Raw genomic sequence first — 20,400 nt, forward strand, 5'->3', positions numbered from 1 at the left:
CCCCCCCACCCCAAAAAAAAAAGAAAAAAAAAAAAGAAAAAAAATCCCTTTTTTTGGTGGAACAATCAAAGGAAGAGATTGCATTCGCATACTTTTTTTGTTTTTTGTTTTTTGTTTTTTCCTTGTACACACTATGGTAGACTAGTACTATCGCAGGCGTCAGAACTAGAATTACATCGTTTATGCAGTATGCAGGCCTGGGCCGGCACAAAAACATTACTTATAAGAAGCCTAATTAACTTTGAAAACCAACAAAACCAGCAAAAAGACAAAAAAAAAGCTAGAAAAACTAGTCGTTGGGATTGTTGGGAATATAAACTGTTTAGAGTATAATTAGCACAAAATGTAGTTTTAACAGAATTAGATAATGATTCAAAAATAGATATAAAATTAAACTGAGTTTAGAATATAGCCTGATGGTCGAGGCGTGCAAGCACTGTCCCAAGAAACTAATTGCCCCCTCTCGTACAGGGCTACGCAGCAAAAGTCCCCGGAGATACAACGACCCTCGGTCAGGCGACCTCCTTCTCGTCGGCACGAGCTTCAAGAAGGCTTTGTGAATTCTTCGTGACTTTCAGGGAACCAGCAAATTGTAACAGTAAATAAATTTAAGAGAAAGAACAGAGAAGGAGAAGAAGAGCTTGTTGTATTTCGCTATGTAAAACTCTTCGGATTTTAGAACCTTTTATAGGGAAAAACAGCCGTTACTCATAATCTCGTAATTAATACGTTTTAATTACTCACCCATTAATGTATTAACGTTAGCCGTTTTTTGTCATTTAAATCCATAAAACCGCGGTATTTTAATTATAACAGTTACAAAATATTTAATCCTAACCGTTACAAAAATGTTTATCACATGTTAATTATTCAAAAATAAATATTACATTTTAATTATTCAAAAATAAAAATGTAGCAGATTAAGAGCCCCTCAGTCCGGAGCTGCATTCGTGTCCGCAGGTCGTGTGCGCGCGCCACCCGACCCGACCCCGAGCCCGAGCCCGGCCCGGCCGGCGCGCGCGTGTGTGGTGTGGAGCATAACCTTTGTTTTCTTCTAGGCATAGGAGAGAAAGGGAAGGCTTATAAAGAGCCTATCTTCCCATCTCTTTTCCAATGTGGGACTAAAGTTTTCCTCTTTTCCTCTACAAACCCAAGTTTTTAAGTTATAACTCCAACAATCCCCCACATAACTTAAAACTTGAAATAGCTCAGAAATAAGAATAAAATAAAAACTTAAAAATAAATAAGATTGCTGGTTCCCTTATACTATGTAATAGGTGGAGGTACCTTTCGGTTTGAACCTTCACTTAGTGACAGTTGTATAGATCCGTGAGAGCTTGGTGGACTTCGCCTTGAACCAGTCTCATTTATCGGATTTCTACAGAAAGCACACATAGTACAGTTTTGAAGAATTCTAAACGGGTTGCGCTATTATCGGCCTATGTAAAACTCTTCGGATTTTAGAACCTTTTATAGGGAAAAACAGCCGTTACTCATAATCTCGTAATTAATACGTTTTAATTACTCACCCATTAATGTATTAACGTTAGCCGTTTTTTGTCATTTAAATCCATAAAACCGCAGTATTTTAATTATAACAGTTACAAAATATTTAATCCTAACCGTTACAAAAATGTTTATCACATGTTAATTATTAAAAAATAAATATTACATTTTAATTATTCAAAAATAAAAATGTAGCAGATTAAAGGCCTATTAATCCAGAGCTGCATTCATGTCCGCAGGTCGTGGGCGCGCGCCACCAAACCCGACCCGACCCGGCCCGGCCGGCGCGCGCGTGTGTGGTGTGGAGCATAACCTTTTGTTTTCTTCTAGGCATAGGAGAGAAAGGTAAGGCTTATAAAGACTCTTCCTTCCTATTCCATTTCCTATGTGGGACTAAATTTTTCCTCTTTTCCTCTACAAACCCAAGTTTTTAAGTTATAACTGTAAACCATAATTCATAGTTCCTTTTAGGTATCTCAAAACTCTTTCTAGAGCATCCCAGTGACTCTTATCAGGATTTGATGTATATCTACTAAGTCTATTTACTGCATAAGCAATGTCAGGTCTGGTGTAGTTTGTTAGGAATCCTAGTGATCCAATTATTTGTGCATATTCTCTTTGTAATTGAGGATGACCTGTATTTTTCTTTAGATGTACATTAGGATCATATGGAGTGGAAACAGGTTGACAGTTTGGATCATAAAAATTCTTAAGGATTTTCTCTATGTAGTGTGATTGTGATAGCACATATCCATTCTCATTTTTCATGATTTTAGTATTAAGAATTAGGTCAGCTTGACCTAAATCTTTCATGTCAAAATTTTGTGATAAAAAGTGTTTGATATCATTTATGATTTGTATGTCAGAACCAAAAATAAGAATGTCATCAACATATAGGCATAATATCACAATTTTGTTGTTTTTATCTATTTTATGATATACACACTCATCTGTTTGATTAATTACAAATCCATAAGATAGTATAATTTCATCAAATTTCATATGCCATTGTTTTGGGGCTTGTTTGAGACCATATAGTGATCTAATAAGCTTGCATACTTTCTTTTCTTGTCCAGAAGCTATAAATCCCTCAGGTTGATCCATATAAATTTCTTCATCTAAGTCTCCATTTAAAAATGCAGTTTTAACATCCATTTGATGTATTATTAATTTGTGAATGGATGCTAGAGCTATGAGGACTCTAATGGTAGTAATCCTAGCTACTGGAGAATAGACATCAAAATAATCAATACCAGACTTTTGGGTATATCCTTTAGCTACTAATCTGGCTTTATATTTATCTATTGTTCCATCAGGTCTAAGTTTCTTCTTAAACACCCATTTACATCCTATGGTTTTACATCCTGAAGGAAGATCAGTTAGTTCCCAAGTATGATTTTGAACTATAGATTGTATCTCATTATTTATAGCTTCCTTCCAAAATGGAGCATCTACTGATTTCATTGCATCTTCAAATGTAACTGGAGAATCTTCTACAAGTAATGCATAGAAATCTTCATGGACCTTTTCTATTCTAGTTCTTTTACTTCTCCTAGGCTCCTCTGGACTTTCTAGTGGTCTAATTTGTTTAGAACTAGTTTCACCTTGATTAGAACTAGGATCTGAATTATTAGAGCTAGGGCCTGTGTTGTTTATTCTGGTCTTGTAAGGAAAAATATTTTCAAAGTAATGTGCATCCCTAGCTTCAATTATGGTGTTGTTGGCTATCTCATTAATGTCAGAGTTGATTATTAAAAATCTATTTGCATTACTATCAGAAGCATAGCCAATAAAAATTCCATCTACAGTTTTAGGTCCAATTTTCTTTCTCTTATTCTCAGGTATTTTAACTTTTGCTAAGCACCCCCACACTTTCAGGTGATCCAAATTAGGGTTTCTATTCTTCCAAATTGTGTAAGGGGTTTTATCAGATTTCTTGAATGGAATTCTATTTAGTATATGACATGCAGTCATGAGAGCTTCTCCCCATAAATTTTCTGGCACACCAGAATTAATTAACATTGAGTTTACCATGTCCATTAGTGTTCTATTCTTTCTCTCAGCTACTCCATTAGATTGAGGTGTATATGGAGCAGTTATTTCATGAATAATTCCATTCTCTTCACAAAATTGTTTTAGTTCATTAGAAGTGTACTCACCACCTCTATCTGATCTTAGTATTTTAATTTTCCTATCCAACTGATTCTCAACTTCTGCTTTGTATATTTTAAATTTGTTTATGACTTTATCTTTGGTCTTAATTAAGTAGAGGTAACAATATTTAGAGCAATCGTCTATAAAAGTTACAAAATATTTGTTACCCCCTCTAGTTGTTCTTCCTGAATCACAAACATCACTATGGATGAGTTCTAATATCTCAGAATCTCTATCAATAGTTTTAAATGGTTTCTTAGGAAGTTTGGCTTCTACACATATTTCACATTTTTCATCATCTTTTATATTAAGCTTTGGAATTATATTGAGATGCATCAATCTTTTAATTGAATTATAATTCACATGTCCTAATCTTTGATGCCAAGTGATGGAAGGTTCAATATTCAAAGCTATTGGAGATGCAAGAGTAGAATTCTTAACATTCAATTTAAAAAGACCATCACATAAGAAACCTTTTCCAATGAAGTTAAAACCCTTAGTTATTACAACTTTATTTGATTTAAAAACAAGCTTATAGCCTTGTTGCGCTAACAAAGATCCACTAATTAAGTTTCTCCTAATGTATGGTACATGATGGACATCCAGCAGGATCAAAGTCTTATCAGAAGTCAGCTTTAGGTTGATCCGACCTATTCCGGATACAGGAGCCACATTATTATTTCCCATTGTCACAGTTCCTCTACTTGAGACCTGATAGGTGGAAAACAAAGATTGATTAGAGCAAACGTGAATATTAGCTCCAGTGTCAATCCACCAATCATTTGCTTGAAAGGTCATGTTTACTTCAGGAGTGAAGAGAACAGACCTGAAAGCAGCCTCAGCTGGACTGGAAGTCACCATGTTTACTTGTGACTTATTAGGTGGAGGTCCTCCCTTCCTAGGCTTGGGTGGTTCAGTTTTCTTGAAAAAGCAGTCCTTAGCAAGATGGTTGGTTCTTCCACAAACGAAGCAGGCTCGACGTTCAGCTCCTTCCTTCTTTTGAAAGTGGACAGGGTTCTTATTTTGATGAAAGGATTTCTTCTTAAATGTTTTATTTTGATTTTGGTGGAAGGGACGTTTCTTGTGTTGGGGAAAGGGTTTGGATTCAACATTGTTTACTTTGGGTTCTTTGGGTTCGGATTTTGTCACATTTTTCTCCCTGAGTCTATGTTGCTCTTCAATTCTAATGGAATTCAACACTTGTTCTAGTGTAAGATCTCCTTAGGTATGGTTAAGGTTTTTGGCAAAATCTGACCAGGACTCGGGAAGTTTGTCTATAAGACAGGCTATTTAAAACGTTTCATCTAGGATAGATCCATTCATTTTTAATTGGTGAACTATATGTTCGAATTCATGAATTTGCTCATTCATTGGTTTAGAATCTACCATTTTAAATTTGTTAAAATCAGAAGCTTTAAATCTTTTAATTCCCGTATCATCTAAACCATACTTTTTCTCTAGGGTTTCCCACAGAACTTTAGCATTAGTGATAGTATAATATATATCATATAACCTATCAGATAAAGCTCCTAAGATTCTGTGTAGACAATGATACTCTATTTTTTGAGGTGTTCTTGGGATAGGAATGGAATCTGTGGAGGGTTTATGGATAGACTTTTGGAAATAGACGAAAAGAGTGATTTTGTTCAATGAAATGTGGGTAATTATATGTAATTTACTATCTTTTTTACTAGTGGTTATTTTTGAAATCTATTCCTCTATAATAATGTGAGGATTTAAGATTCACTATTTATGCTACAGTAAATAAGAGATATTATAGCACTATTACTGTATCTCATGCGAGATACTGTAGCGCTTATAAAAACCGTATTTGAATACAAAATTACTGTAGCGGAAATAAAAAAATCGAGGTCGTGCTTTGCATGAGGTACACACTAGTCTGATGTATGCATAAACTAATATACTCTTATGCATATGTTATCCATGTTCGTAGTGATAATTGTTAGGAATATAATCTGTTTAGAGTATAATTAGCACAAAATGTAGTTTTAACAGAATTAGATAATGATTCAAAAATAGATATAAAATTAAACTGAGTTTAGAATATAGCCTGATGGTCGAGGCGTGCAAGCACTGTCCCAAGAAACTAATTGCCCCCTCTCGTACAGGGCTATGCAGCAAAAGTCCCCGGAGATACAACGACCCTCGGTCAGGCGACCTCCTTCTCGTCAGCACGAGCTTCAAGAAGGTTTTGTGAATTCTTCGTGACTTTCAGGGAACCAGCAAATCGTAACAGTAAATAAATTTAAGAGAAAGAACAGAGAAGGAGAAGAAGAGCTTGTTGTATTTCGCTGTGTAAAACTCTTCGGATTTTAGAACCTTTTATAGGGAAAAACAGCCGTTACTCATAATTAACACGTTTTATCGTGTGCGCGCGCCACCCGACCCGACCCGAACCCGAGCCCGAGCCCGGCCCGGCCGGCGCGCGCGTGTGTGGTGTGGAGCATAACCTTTTGTTTTCTTCTAGGCATAGGAGAGAAAGGGAAGGCTTATAAAGACTCTTCCTTCCTATTCCATTTCCTATGTGGGACTAAATTTTTCCTCTTTTCCTCTACAAACCCAAGTTTTTAAGTTATAACTCCAACAGGGATGTCAGTCGACTGATGAGCTGATCGTTACAGGTCAGCAAAACATCATCAGTCGACTGATGAACTCGTTAGTCGACCAATGACCTCATTAGTAGACTGATCAGTTGACTGAAACAAAACAGAAACTTTTGATAACTACAGGCACTTTCATCAGTCGACTGATCGGTCGACTGATTGCATCAGTCGACTGATCGGTCGACTGATAACAAGTATACAGCCTGTTTAAAGCAGATATCTGATTTTTAAACTGCTTTTAAAAATAAAAAAACAAATTCCAAAAAATATAAAACTTTGGAAAATGATTGTAGACATGATAATACACATGTTACAAAAACTGGTTTTCAAAAATCACCTCCCAAATGTGAAAACACTTTGTTTTCAAATATGTTCAAAAACATGAAAACTAAACATACATGTTTTTGACATTTGACTTAACAAACTTTTGAAACTTTGTGAAATGTTTTTATAGACTTGATAAACTATGTATAAAGTGATGTTGAAGTCTATAAACTAATAAAATAATATTTTATCAAAAACACCTACAAATACGTATGTGTGTGAATAATATAAGCTTAAAGCATTAACACACTAGTATAAACCTATACTATAAACACTATAAACTATATACCCAAGCTAGATGAAGGTCTTTAATGAGCTCGACTTGGTAAACATAAGGATGAAGATTAAACTTGGATCTTTAACTTGAATTGCATAGGTTTCATACCACAATTCCTCCAACCTCCATTGGATATGAGCATGAAAGCTCGATTCCATCTATCCTCCAACATATTGTTTGCCTAGAATAAATACAAAACACAAACATTAGACAAACAACATTAGTTATAAATTGTTTGTTAATCGTCATCAAAACAAAAGGACCCAACAGCCAACTGGGTCACGAATTCTAACAGTGTAAAGTCTATATCTGGATATGTATACTTTTTTGTGGTGCAGTTGTATCTTTGAGATCTTGTAAGCAAACAGTAATTGCCAGGAGTACCATGGAATCTGAATTGATTGCTCTTGATACCACTTGTACAGAAGCAGAATGGTTGAAAGATCTACTCTCTGAATTTCCTTTGGTCCCTAAACCTTCTCCTCCTATTTCCATTCATTCTGATTCTAGATCTACCATAGAGCTTCTAAAACAAGTGCATGTAAATAAAAAACTTAACATACATATTCAAATAAGATATAAATCTGTACAACGCCTGCTAGGCAAAGTTATAATCTTGGACTTTGTAAAGTCTGAGAAGAATTCTTGTTGACCCTTTGACTAAGGGATTATCCAGGAGTGTGGTTCTGGATTCATCGAGGGAGATGTGGTTAAGCCCATTGATGAGGTCACTGACAGGGGTAACTCAATCTTTATTTGGAGACATAGTCCTAATGTAGGTTCAATGTGGTAGTAACAAGCTGGACTAGTGACTCTCGTGTGGAGCATCGACCTAGATATATTTATATATCATTATGGTAGCATTTGCTACTTCCCCTTCTCTATGGTGACGATGCTCTTATTATACAACTGGTTAGGCTGAGTTTTACTCTTAATAAGTCCAACGCGTGTATTACGGAGGGTATGATATCCAGCTGTAGTACCATTGAAGGACTTACTTACGTGAGAGGAACCGTGATGACCATGTTATGGGAGGGCTGGGCTAACCCTTAGAAACTCTCATGAGTCAGTTATTGTGAGCATGACCTTTAACGCTCAACCCGTTTTGCTTAATATATGAAGACGTATTGTATGTGTTTTTATAAATACCTGGTTCAAGGGGCCTAATTCAAGGCCTAGTCCATTATGTCCCTCAGGTAGCGATGATCTCACTAAAGAAATATTCAATGCCGAAAGCTACCTCTCCGGAATTCATGATACGAAAGGTTGCCCAACCTATATTTGTTTTATAATTTATTGATTTATTTATTGTTTTTGAGTTTTCAGTCAATATTGCCTTTTGGGGGGGGGGGAGTGTTGTTTTCTATGATGTTGGCTATGTTGTTCATAAAAAGACAATTTTACCTTTGTGAATAGTCCAACATGGAATAGTGATGAGAATAGTAAGGGGTTTATATTGGAACACCTCTTATTGGGCTTTGAATAGTGTTTTGGGTTTTGTGGGCTTTGCATAACACACACACGCGCGCGCGCACGCACACTCGCGCCACGCCGCACACGCACACATTTTTTGGATCGCAAATCTTTAATTTTACCATTTTATCTTTTGACTCGATCCTGTATACATGCATAACGTCTGCAGAGATAATGCGGGGAGTTACGCGAGTTTGTGGAGAATATGCGGGATGTGCAATGGATCTGAAGTCTTTCCACTCCTATAAGTAGATCCTTTCTCTAGTTCGGAAGACACAAAAACTCTTCTATCCCCTCTTCCTCTGTTAATATTTTCGTAAAAGTTTTAGTTCTTTCTTTGGGCAACGTTCTTTATCTGAGCTTAAGCTCTGCTACTCTCTCCCGAGTACGGAGATCGGCCGAACCAGAGGTTTTTACCACTAAGGAAGAGAGGATCGACTGCGCCAGGATGATAGACGGGTCCTCAATCTTCTAGGACAGTGAAATCATGATTGCTCCCGATCAGGCATGAATTTCTAACCTTTTATTTTAGATTTTTATACTAATATTCTCTTCTTGACAGCAAAAGATTCTTCCACTCTAGCCAAAGAAGGGTCACCTCTTATTACTCGACCAATTGAAATGTCTACCTTGAAGGGGAGTATTAATCATTTCTAACTCATTTAACAGATCACCAAACTCTCCAATATAAAAAATGTGGCATTCCTTCATTTTCTTTCACCAAATCTTGTTGGCCTTCTTGTTTTGATGATGTTTAACAAATAATTTACTCCTAATATTGTTTGTCTAGTGTTTGTGTTTTCGTATTTATTCTAGGCAAACAACGAGTTGGAAGATGGATGGAATTGCGCCATAACGATCATATCAAATGGAGGTTGGTGGAATAGTGGTTGAAGTCTCACTATTCAAGTTAAAGATACAAGTTCAAGCTTTATCCGTAAGTGTACCAAGATAGAGCTTGGTTGAAGATCAAGATTGTTTGGGTAACATTTAGTTTAGGTGTTATATTATGTGTGTTAGTACCTTAAGCTCAATATAATATACACATACACATTTATTGGTTTCGTATATATATAGTTATATATATACATATATGTTTTGGTTTGATAGTTTTTAAGTTTTACTGTGAAACAATTGAATACAATTGAAAATACATATTTTTGTTTCATACTTATATGCATTTATATGATTTCATCAATATCAATTTTATTTAGTTCCATGAAATCATGTTTTAGTGTATTATATGTGTATTTTGATAAAATACTATATTCATTGTTTATAGACTTCATAACAATAGTTTACATCTTCTATTAAGTCTATAAAATCATTTTGTATTGTTTCAAAACATGGTTAAGCTAAAATGTCAAAACTCATGTGTTTACATTTTTATATTTTGGACTATTTTACAAAATGATGATATTTTTCATTTGGGATGTCCTTTCTAAAAACCAGTTTTTGTAGCATATTTATTATAATGTCTACAATCATTTCCCAAAGTTTCATAATTTTTAGAATTTATTTGATATTTTTAAAAAGGGTTTCAAAATTATCAAACTGTGTCTAAACTGTCATTTTCTTATGTTAGTTTGCGGTCGACCGCCACGGTCGACCGCGCCTGTGTCTTTTGCTGAGTAGGCTGCAGAAACTTTTACGGTCGACCGCCACGGTCTACCGTCAGCTCAAAAATTCCCACAGTCGACCGTCAAAGTTTCTGAAAATTTTCCAAGTTTCGAAAGTGGCTCCCCCCCCCCCCCGTCGACCGCGAGATTTTCATGGTCGCCCGCCGTTCACTCTAACGGTTATTTTTGTACATAATATGATTTTTGATTCTGTGGGCTTTTTGGTCTTTTGTTTGAAGTTTTTGGCTGAGGTTTTGGGAGGCTATAAATACCTCATTGATCTCAGTTCTCTTTGCAATCCAAGAAGTTTTTAAACAAGAGTTTAACAAGGGTTTAAGTTTATTTAGTGTTTGTTTAAAAGAGTTTTGTTTGTGAAGAAGTTTTACATAAGTGGAGGAGATCATCTACATTCCTTGGGCTTCATTTTAATTCATCTCTCCATCTTGTTTTTTCAGAGAAGAATTTCTAAACTCAATGCTAGCTTTGTATTAATTCTTTGTTGTTTATCATTTTCATTAAGCTAGTATTTTCAATTGAGTTTAATTGATTTGATTTCACTCATTGTTTACACACACCCAATTGAGCTTATTGTATTTGCATACATTGTATATTTGGGTTGGTGAGAGTTGTAACAATTGAGTGTGAGTTTTCATTGTGTTCTCATCTATATTAGAGAACAATCATTTATTGTATTGTGCTTATTGTGAGATTCACTTTGTAATACACTTGTACACCGAGAGAAGTGTGTGGCGAGAGTCGGGGATCATCCCAAGAGGAGTGGTGTTGGTTGAAGAACCTAGGGAGAGGTTGTATCCGAGCACTTGAGGAAGACACGTTTAGTTCCAACACTTGAGAGGGTGTAGAGTCGGATTGAAGAGTGTTGATTGTAAAGTTTTCGGTTAGCTAGAAAACAAAATGTGAGGTGTATATGTTATTCGGGTAAATGTAGAAAACCCGGTTGTGATAGTGGAGATCTCCTCGAGGTGAGGAGCGGAGACGTAGGTCAAGTGGTTAGACCGAACTTCGTGATCATATCGCTTGTTTGTGATTGCTTGGCGCTCTTATTTTCATGCTCATATCTTATATCGCTATTGTATATTGCTCATTATTTATTTAACCCACCATCTAGTCTAGTTTGCTTACCCTTGTGTGATTTGTATATCTTTGCATATATCTCATAGCATATCTCATTGCTAGGATATATCCCTTAGTTTATTTTGCTTATCCTAGCTCATATATCTTGTTGTATTTCATACTTGCTAGAATAACTTGTTAATTAGTTTTAATTGGCATAAAATCAGATTAGATTAGCATAAGCCCTAATCCCCCCCCCCCCCCTCTAGGGTCTAACAAATCTATGAACAATGTTTCCCAGCGGCAGATTGGTGTTGAAAGTTATTGGAGGTTTACTTAAAATGCTAAAAGTTATTAGGGGTTTAGTGTAATTTACCCTATAATATAATTTGAAGTATAATATAAGTTTCTCAGCAGCAGTTTAGTGTTGAAAGTTATTGGGAGTTTACTTAAAAACGTTGAGAGTTATAATTACTAGGGGTTTAGTGTAATCTACCCTATAATATAATTTGAATATAATATAATGCACGAACTCAAAGAGTATACTATAGGAAGGAAATGGGTATTGTAGGTGTTGGGCAAAATACCCCAATTGTTGTTGAAAACCGTGTCGAGAAACCAAACCAATTGCCGATCAATGAGGGCCAAAACCAACCAAAATCAATGCACAAATAAAACACTAATTTTAACGTGGTTCGGCAATTGCCTACGTCCACGGGGCAAGAAGGGGATGAGGTTTTCACTAATAGAGAAAAAGAGTACAACTTGAGATTACAAATCACTCGAAGGAACAAACTAATCTCACCAACAAAGCTCTTAATTCTCCAAATAAACCCTAATCAAATAGCTCAGAAAATACCTCTTTTCTGTGCTCCAAATATCCCAAACTCTTGCCTTAAGAAATCCTAGAACGTGTATTGGTATTTATACAAACACCAAAACCAAATAAGAATAGGAAACTGATTTTCGGCCTGACCCGCTACGCGGTCGACCGTCACGGTCGATCGCGACCAACGAGAGAGCCTAAAATCACTTACAGGGTCTGGCGATCGACCGTGGCGGTCGACCGCACCAAACCCAGAATCCTCCCAGAGCCTGTGCACGTTCGTGGTCGACCGCGCAGCTTCCAAATAGTTCCCCTGCACTTTCAAAACCTGTTCTTTACCAAATTTCTCGTGGTTTCTTCAATTCTCTACCTCGGCGAAGTTTCTACCAAAACTGAGCCGACACCAACCAAATCAAATACCTCACTTGCTGCTTCTCAATCCTCAATAAGTCGAGACCCAAACGGGAGTGCGAACACTCACCCAAATGTCGGTATCTACTCACCAAATTGGCTGCATCATAAAAACTGCCTACGTATCCTCTTGCCCAAGGAATCAAGCATTCACGTAGTTCACCCAAACGGCCTCCAAAGGCCCTCAATCAAATAGAAAAGTTGACAACTCTTTCTTAATATCGCCAATGGATATGCAACTGATAACGGCCTCAAACTGATACAAATCAAGCACCTCCATCTGAGGTGAACCAATAGCCGTATCCAAAACATGTCCACCAGCTGCAACCGAATCCAAAGCCAATCCATCATCTGCATCCGAAATCAAATAATCCCCAACCTGTGCCACCTCAGCTGGAATCCCAAATGACGTAGTATGATCTGGAGTATGTGGAATAAGTTTCACCCAACGTGAAGTAGCATCACCCTTCACCTGCTGCGATATCCAAATGATCTGATCAACACTCTCCACCTGCTGAGAGTCAAAAGTGACATGCTCAGAACAAAATCAGAATCTCCCAAATGATAATCAAATGAGCCTCCAAATCCCAAACGTGCAATCGGATCAAATCTCACATCCTCGATGTGACCAAATATTGGGTAACCAAATATTCGACGCCAACCAAAATCTGAAGCATCTCCACCATATCCAATAACTCCTAATACAGTAGTCGGCGACCTATGACTAAGATGACCCAAATATGTTGAAACTCCAGAACCAGAACCAATGCTCGACAACCAACGTCGATCCTCCTCCAGAAAGGAACGACCCATCGAAACTGTCATCTCATCTCGTCGCCCCAAAGTCTCCACATCAATGAAGTGTTTCAAGTTGCCATGAGCTCGGCACAAACGTAAGAAATGACCCCTACCAAAGCTAGAACAACGAGTTACCTTTCTGTCAATACACTTCTTCTAATTGTTATTGACTTCTAGGACTTTACACCAACGGGAACTGGTCACGACCCAATAATACCTAGAACAATCACCAACTGTGGAAACTACAAAACGATTACCTCCCAATGATGCCTCCTTGGAAGGCCCCCAAATGCCTGACTGAACACCTCCTAAAAGACTCCTCGCTCGATGGATAGAAGTGCTAAACTCTACCATGGTCTTGCTCATCCCAATGTGCTCAAAGGACTTCCATCTGCAGGTCAAAGCACTCCTCAACAACCTATTCACGGCATCACCAATCAAATACCCCAGCACCAAACTACGCCACAATCTAGCCAAATCCAATGAAGTCGTCAGAGATCTATCAATCACCATGCTCCCAAGCAAATAGTATAAGTTACTCCTTCTGACGCCCTTCATCACAATCATGGACCCAAATGTAACCTTCAAACGTGCATCCACCAAGGTCACTCTATAGCATGCTACCTCCAAAGCTCTAAGTGAAATGATGTTCTTCTTCAACTGAGGAATGAACCTCACTCCAACTAACTCCCGAATCACTCCGTCACTCATCCTGATCCGAACAGTGCCAATACCACCAATAGGGTATTCATGATCATTACCCATGAGCACTAAATCCCCTCTTTCTAACTCCTAAAAGCTGGAGAACCAATCCCTCCTAGGGCAAATGTGGTATGTAGCACCCGAGTCCAACATCCACTCTGTAGAGTAGGTAACACAAACTGACGACAGTGCAGATAATGAGTAGCCCGAAGAATCCGAATCTGAATCGTTGCCACTAGCCTTGACAACATTTACCTCTGAAGCCCGAATAGCTTTCCCCTTATTCTTCCCGGCTTGATCATTCAACTTTGGGTATTCAGCTTTCCAATGTCCATCTTCTTTACAAAAAGCACACTGATTCCTACGAATTTCAAGATGTGCCCCTCTAGACTGTGACCTTCTACCTTAGTTTGGACCCTTTGCTCTTGCAACCAATGCCCCCGCTACCGGCTCAATAGAAGTCTCATTGTCCTTCTTCCTAAGTTGGTAATTCACTAATACAGCGGTGACCTCACTATATGAAAGAGATGCCTTCCCATTAATAAGAGTAAGGACAAACATCTCATATTCATCGTCGAGCAAGGAACTCAACAATAGCAACGCCTTGTCCTCATCTTCAACAATGACATCTACATTTACCAAATCTGCAAGAAGCTTCGTGTAGTGGTTCATGTGATCACTAATAGATGTCCCCTTCTTCAATTGGAAGCGATAAAGCCTCCTCTTCAAATGTAAGTGGTTTCTTCGTCAAGTACTTGCTTTGTAGGACTTCCCAAATCTTCTTAGCTGAAGTCTGATTCATCACATCATATTTTAGATCTTGAGTGAGACAAGACCTAATCACACCACACGCTGTTCGATTCATCTTTTTCCAAACCTTCTCATCAATGTCGTCCGGTTTCCCGTCGAACTCCAACGTATCTTCTAAATTCTGCGCATTAAGCACATCCAAGACTTCGCATCACCAAAGTCCAAAATTGTTAGTGCCATTGAACTTCTCCATGTCAATCTTCATCGAGTGGATACTCAAACTTTGGACAGTCTTCACACCTGAAGAACCACCCTTAACTCCCTCTTTCTCGGCCATAATCCTCAACACACCAACAATCAATGCGGAAACAAACGAAGAATAGATCCAAATCTGAGAAAAGAAAGAAGCTTTACCAAAAAGATCCACCTTTTTCACCAACTGAAACCCTAGACGAGCTTCCCAAACCGATCTACTCCTCCAAATAACCCAAGCGTAGCCAGATCTCTGATACCAATTGTTGGGCAAAATATCCTAATTGTTGTTAAAAACCGTGTCGAGAAACCAAACCAATTGCCGATCAACGAGGGCCAAAACCAACCAAAATCAATGCACAAACAAAACATCAATTTTAACGTGGTTCGACAATTGCCTACATCCACGGGGCAGGAAGGGGATGAGGTTTTCACTAATAGAGAAGAAGAGCACAACTTGAGATTACAAATCACTCGAAGGAATAAACTAATCTCAGCAACAAAGCTCTTAATCTCTCCAAATAAACCCTAATCAAATAGCTCAGAAAATACCTCTTTTCTGTGCTCCAAATATCTCATACTCTTACCTTAAGAAACCCTAGAACGTGTATTGGTATTTATACAAACACCAAAACCAAATAAGAACATGAAACTGATTTTGGACCTGACCCGCTACGCGGTCGACCGTCACGGTCGACCGCGATCAGCGACAGAGCCTAAAATCACTTACAGGGTCTGGCGGTCAAACGTGGCGGTCGACTGCGCCAAATCCAGACTCCTCCCAGAGCCTATGCACGTTCGCGGTCGACCGGCCTTGTGCCGCGGTCGACCGCGCAGCTTCCAAACAGTTCCCCTGTGCTTCCAAAACCCGTTCTTCACCAAATTTCTCGCGGTTTCTTCAGTAGGAAGGAAATGGGTTTTTACTCAATAAGTAGAATTTGACAGTGGAAATGTTTAAACGCATAGTTAACGATATTAGAATCTCATTGGCGCGAAGGATTTGATTAAGTGGCACTTGAATTAATAAAATCTATGCACAAATTTTTTTAGGGGCTGTTTGGTTGGTCCCAAAAATGCAGAAAATACACCATGGAAAACTGACATTATGAAAAAGTACAAAAAATACCATTTTCCTTTAGTTTTTGATGTTTGGACTGCTAAATAGAAAGAGGAAAGTGGAGAAAAATTGAGTTGCCATGTCACCAAACACAGGCTCTCGCTTTCCCATAATGGTGGTAAGCACACCATGATGACCATAGTCATGGTTTCTTCTTTTTTTTATTTGAACCAAACACTAGAAAATGAGGGAATCTATTTACACATCAATTGTTTTCTTCTTTTCTCAAGTTGAACTAAACTAAGAAAAATGGTGGAGTACTTTCACCTTATATTTATTGGCGAAATAAACACACGAAACACTTTCCATGAAAATGAAGGAAACACAAAAAAGTAAAGGAAAATCATTTTTGAAAAATGAAGTGCCCTTAGGGTAACTTGTTCCAATCCAAATTCGATATATATATATATATATATATTCATCTCATTACATAGGTTTGTTTGTACACAGGCGGCTTTATGTTCATATCAATTACGTATTCATACCCGCAAAGATTAACAAAGCTCATCTGTCTGTTGAACTGTTTTACATAAGAAAACAATCCTTTTGCACTCAATGCCACAACTTTCTCACGGTTGCCATGGCGGCGGGGGATTCCGCCGGATAACATTGGGGGAACCGCCGCAAAACATCTGTTATTCTTATCGATGCCCTCTCCGCACGCTGCTCGTCATGGACACAAGCGCGGCAACGAGCCCAGCATTCCCTGCCAATGTCGGCTCTGTGTAGTTATAATTCGTCCGAACGTCTGAAAATCCGTCAGACCTATCGGGCCCGCCAACCATGGCTCCGACAATCGTGTTAGGGTTCGGCGACCGAGTATCTCTCCACTTCATTCCGCCTGTGCAGGAGTACTTCACGCCGTTGTGAGGGATTGATGCACCGCGGTGGTGCACGTGTTTCGGGTACTTTTTACCGTATCCTACTATGTAACTCATTTTCCGAGGATTTTTTCCGAGAATGTAGTCCAACTGTTTTTTTTTTCCAAGAGGAAGGAGAGTGACTATTAGAAATGGGGTTGAGAATGCAAATCCTATCAGAATCACTTCCGTAGGATTCGTACTCAAGAAATTTTTCGGGAAATTGTGTGGAGTTTTACCTGAGAGGAGGCGAAGGTTCGGAGAGTTTCGGAGGGGAAGTAGCTGCTGCCACAGTACCATCCGGGAACGTCGGTTGCATCCATGTAGTCGGCAAAGAGATTAGCGAGGAAGGCTGCGTTTACGACGTACTGTAACGGTTGGGGCCGACCGTGATTCAGTTGAATTAGTCCTCCTGCAGCGAAGGAGTACATACTCAGCATAATGCAATACCGACGACGACGAGTGTTGCAAGGTTAGTTGCACATAAACCCCTGCATTATCCCGTCGTGGAACTTATTACTCTTCGAAGTTCGATATTGGCAAAAACACGGCCGAGTGAAATTCTCTCTTGTACTCGTATAGGGAATGCCTGTTTTCGTATCTGCCAATATCAAACTTAATGGATAACAAGTGGCACAACGCGACACTAGATCAGGTCTATGTCCAACTAATCCAGTGTTAAAGAATCATCTCTGATACACTTACCTCGAGTGAAGTTGAAGACACTATACTGCTTCATATAAGAGCACATATTCAACCCGGTAATATTATGATACTCCCTCAATGACTCCTCATAAGGATACCCAGGATTCAAGAAAACTCTCAACCTAGTCCACAGCAATTGAGCGGCCGGCAACTTATTATCCCAGCTGAGCACACTGAAATCCGACACTCGAACATACGCCTTCGCGTTCCTCGGCAATCTCGGATCCGTCGCGAAGGAAATATAAGTCTTATTCCCCGTCGCATAATACATCCACCCTGCGCTCCACATGTACTCGTCCCAATATCCTGACGAGTTGTAATACTGCGCTATTTCTGGAACTCCGCGAGAGTAGGGCGTTCGCCTGCCTGAAGCACGGGCGAAGTTGTAGATTGCGGTGGCGCCTGTTACGAGTTTTTTGGAGTATTTGGCGTCGTCGCGGAAAACGATGGAGGCGGCGGCGAGGGCAGCGGCCATTTCGCCTCCGAGGTCAGGGGCGCTGGATGATTTCAGGATGGGGCGAGGGTAGTCCATGTCCTCAGGGCGCATCCAGCAGTAATGGTCGTCTGGGGTGGTTGTGCCGTTTCTTCCCACACCGACCTGATCAGGATCAAAAATTGAACTCTTATGTCATTTCGGAAACGAAATCTTTTTTGTTTTCTTTATTCACAAGTAGGGTTTTATGTTATAGGGTTAACTGCCGATAGACCTTCTGTGCAATCATCCAATTGTGGATAGACGCCTATAGTTATATTGTTGGATATAGGTCCCTGAGTTGAATTTTTTCGACTCCTTAAAAGAAAACAAATTTCTCTTTGCCTGAGGGTAATAAGAGTAAAAAAGATTTCACTCACAGGTCTGTATGCAACAACAGAACAACAAGTCTACAAGGAGTTTATCCAAAATTGAGTGACGGTACAGGGGTTCTACCTGCGAATAATATGTTATATGCCGACTGATACGCAGATGTATGGTTTTACTACCCGTACTTAATTAGTATCGAATATTGACAGAACCTGAAACAAAAAAATATCGATGGAACAAGAATACTACAATGCATCGACAAGGATACAGGTTATTCTTTAACAGTCGCTTGCTTATGTTTTTTCCTAAACCAGGGCAGTTATGATTAAGTAAAAGATTGCACAATACATTTGAAGGGAACAAGAGTGTTTGATAGTTACAGTTGCTTATAATCACAATACAAATTGTATGATTATATCATATATAGATGCAGTATAAAAAAATTTAGCTCAATCTGAAAATGTTTTCCGTCCCTAAGTTTTGCATTACAGTTGCTCAGAGTGCGTTCTGATATATTGACCGATATAGAGATATACCTGTACTAAGCACAGGACTAATGAGTAAAAATTGATGCGAGTATTACAATGCATCATCAGGGATTCAGGTTCTGAATCCCTTAAGCGTCAAGTATGTTTTGTACAAATTTTCAGCAACAATTATCTGTGAATCTTTTTTCAGGACAATTTCTTTAGTTTAAATACTAATGAAGGTAAAATGCATTTACTTCAAACCTGCGACAGTAAACATACAAATTTTACAATTATATTATAAGAAAACCTGATGAATTAAACAAACATTGCATTTTTGTTAGATTCTTCACCTGACTGTAGACTTGGTCAGCGATGGTAGCAGAAGCATTGAAAGTCTTGAGCAAATAATCAGTACCCCATTTGATGATACCTCGAACATGTTCATATTCTCCCATTTCTTTATATCTCTGACTGTATTCGATCACAGACCAGCTCAACATTGACATAGAGAAAGCCATAGGAAAATGGAACTTTATATTGTCACCGGCATCATAGTATCCTCCAACTAAACCACCTTTGACATCTGGTAGATCTGAGCCATCATTAAGCGCAGAATTTCCTCGCCATCGAACTCCATTGTTTTTTGGTAAGCGACCAGCTGATCGAAAAATTTGAAACTGGATTGTCAATTTGTATGTATGTAGTATAAGTATGTATGAATGAATACGGATATTACAGTTTTGGTTTAGGTAAAAATTAGATTTAATTGTACAATATTTCAAATAACTTAAATGAATAATGCGTAAAAGATGAAACTAAAAACTTACATATCTGAATACTGAAGGAGTAAATGATGTATTTATATGGAATTTTTCTTTCTGATATTATGGCCTAAGAAAATTTGAGATATATAAATCTCTCAGCAAAAACCCGAAAATCAAGTTACCCTGCTAGGACCTGTCATACTGGAAAAACTTTGAGAAGCGATTCGATACCAAAATTGATCATCTGGGCAATTTTTTTTCCCCTCTAACTCTTTCCTTATATTACCCAAAATTCAGGGGAAAAAGCAACCAAACCCCAAGAGAAGCTTACATCTCTGAGCATTGAAGAACATCAAAGCCTTATGCAGAGCTTTCGAGTACTCGTCAGGTGGCGGCGGCTTCTCCTTATGCTTCGGCAAAGTCTTAACAACAATCACAGGGATCCCGATAACAATGAAAGCAACCAACGCAGTCCAAAATGCCCACCACAGAACTTTCCTCTTCACAATGATGCATCCAAGATCAACATACTTGTCCTTCTTGCCTGTGTCCTGAGGCCCCAGCAGCCAGCTCTGCTGTGTCTCATCGAGCGTGTGCTGGCGGGAGAGCGCTGCTCTGTCGACGTCGAGATTGTGGCTGTGCTCATCGTCGGTGGTGGCGTCGGCGTGGATTTCGAAGGATCCACCCCAGTGGTTTGCAGAGTGCATGTTTGCAATGTGTCTCACTGCGTTTGGTTTTGTTTTTGGAAGAAACAAAACTTAGGCTGTGTTTTTATTGTAGGTGTTTTTTGAGATGGGATGTTGTTGGGTCATTTCCTCGCGTTGTTGAACGAAGGGGAGGGGATGGTTGACTTGATGACAGTAGAGAACTAGACTATATAGAATTATACTCC

The 20,400-nt window shown here is 38.7% G+C and overlaps 1 protein-coding gene across 1 annotated transcript; it reads right to left on the reverse strand.

The window, feature by feature from the left end:
- LOC109824742 (endoglucanase 12-like) lies at positions 16,539–20,336 on the reverse strand. The gene is made up of 5 exons (XM_020391387.1): positions 19,840–20,336; positions 19,095–19,402; positions 17,473–18,070; positions 17,007–17,179; positions 16,539–16,878 (listed from the first exon to the last, which is right to left on the reverse strand). Exons 1-5 carry the CDS (start codon positions 20,213–20,215, stop codon positions 16,549–16,551), a joined length of 1,785 nt encoding a protein of 594 aa, XP_020246976.1. The 5' UTR covers positions 20,216–20,336; the 3' UTR covers positions 16,539–16,548.

This window comes from Asparagus officinalis, chromosome 9 (assembly GCF_001876935.1).
Source record: "Asparagus officinalis chromosome 9, Aspof.V1, whole genome shotgun sequence".
Classification (NCBI taxonomy): Eukaryota; Viridiplantae; Streptophyta; class Magnoliopsida; order Asparagales; family Asparagaceae; genus Asparagus; species Asparagus officinalis.

What these genes read in the sequence shown, in the direction of transcription:
- LOC109824742 (XM_020391387.1), bottom strand. Translation starts at nt 20,215, where the DNA reads ATGCACTCTGCAAACCACTGGGGTGGATCCTTCGAAATCCACGCCGAC. An exon ending in GTTCTTCAATGCTCAGAGAT is followed by an intron (nt 19,403 to 19,839) that starts GTAAGCTTCTCT and finishes TTTTTCGATCAG; the next exon opens with CTGGTCGCTTACCAAAAAAC. An exon ending in TGTCTTCAACTTCACTCGAG is followed by an intron (nt 17,180 to 17,472) that starts GTAAGTGTATCA and finishes CCTTCGCTGCAG; the next exon opens with GAGGACTAATTCAACTGAAT.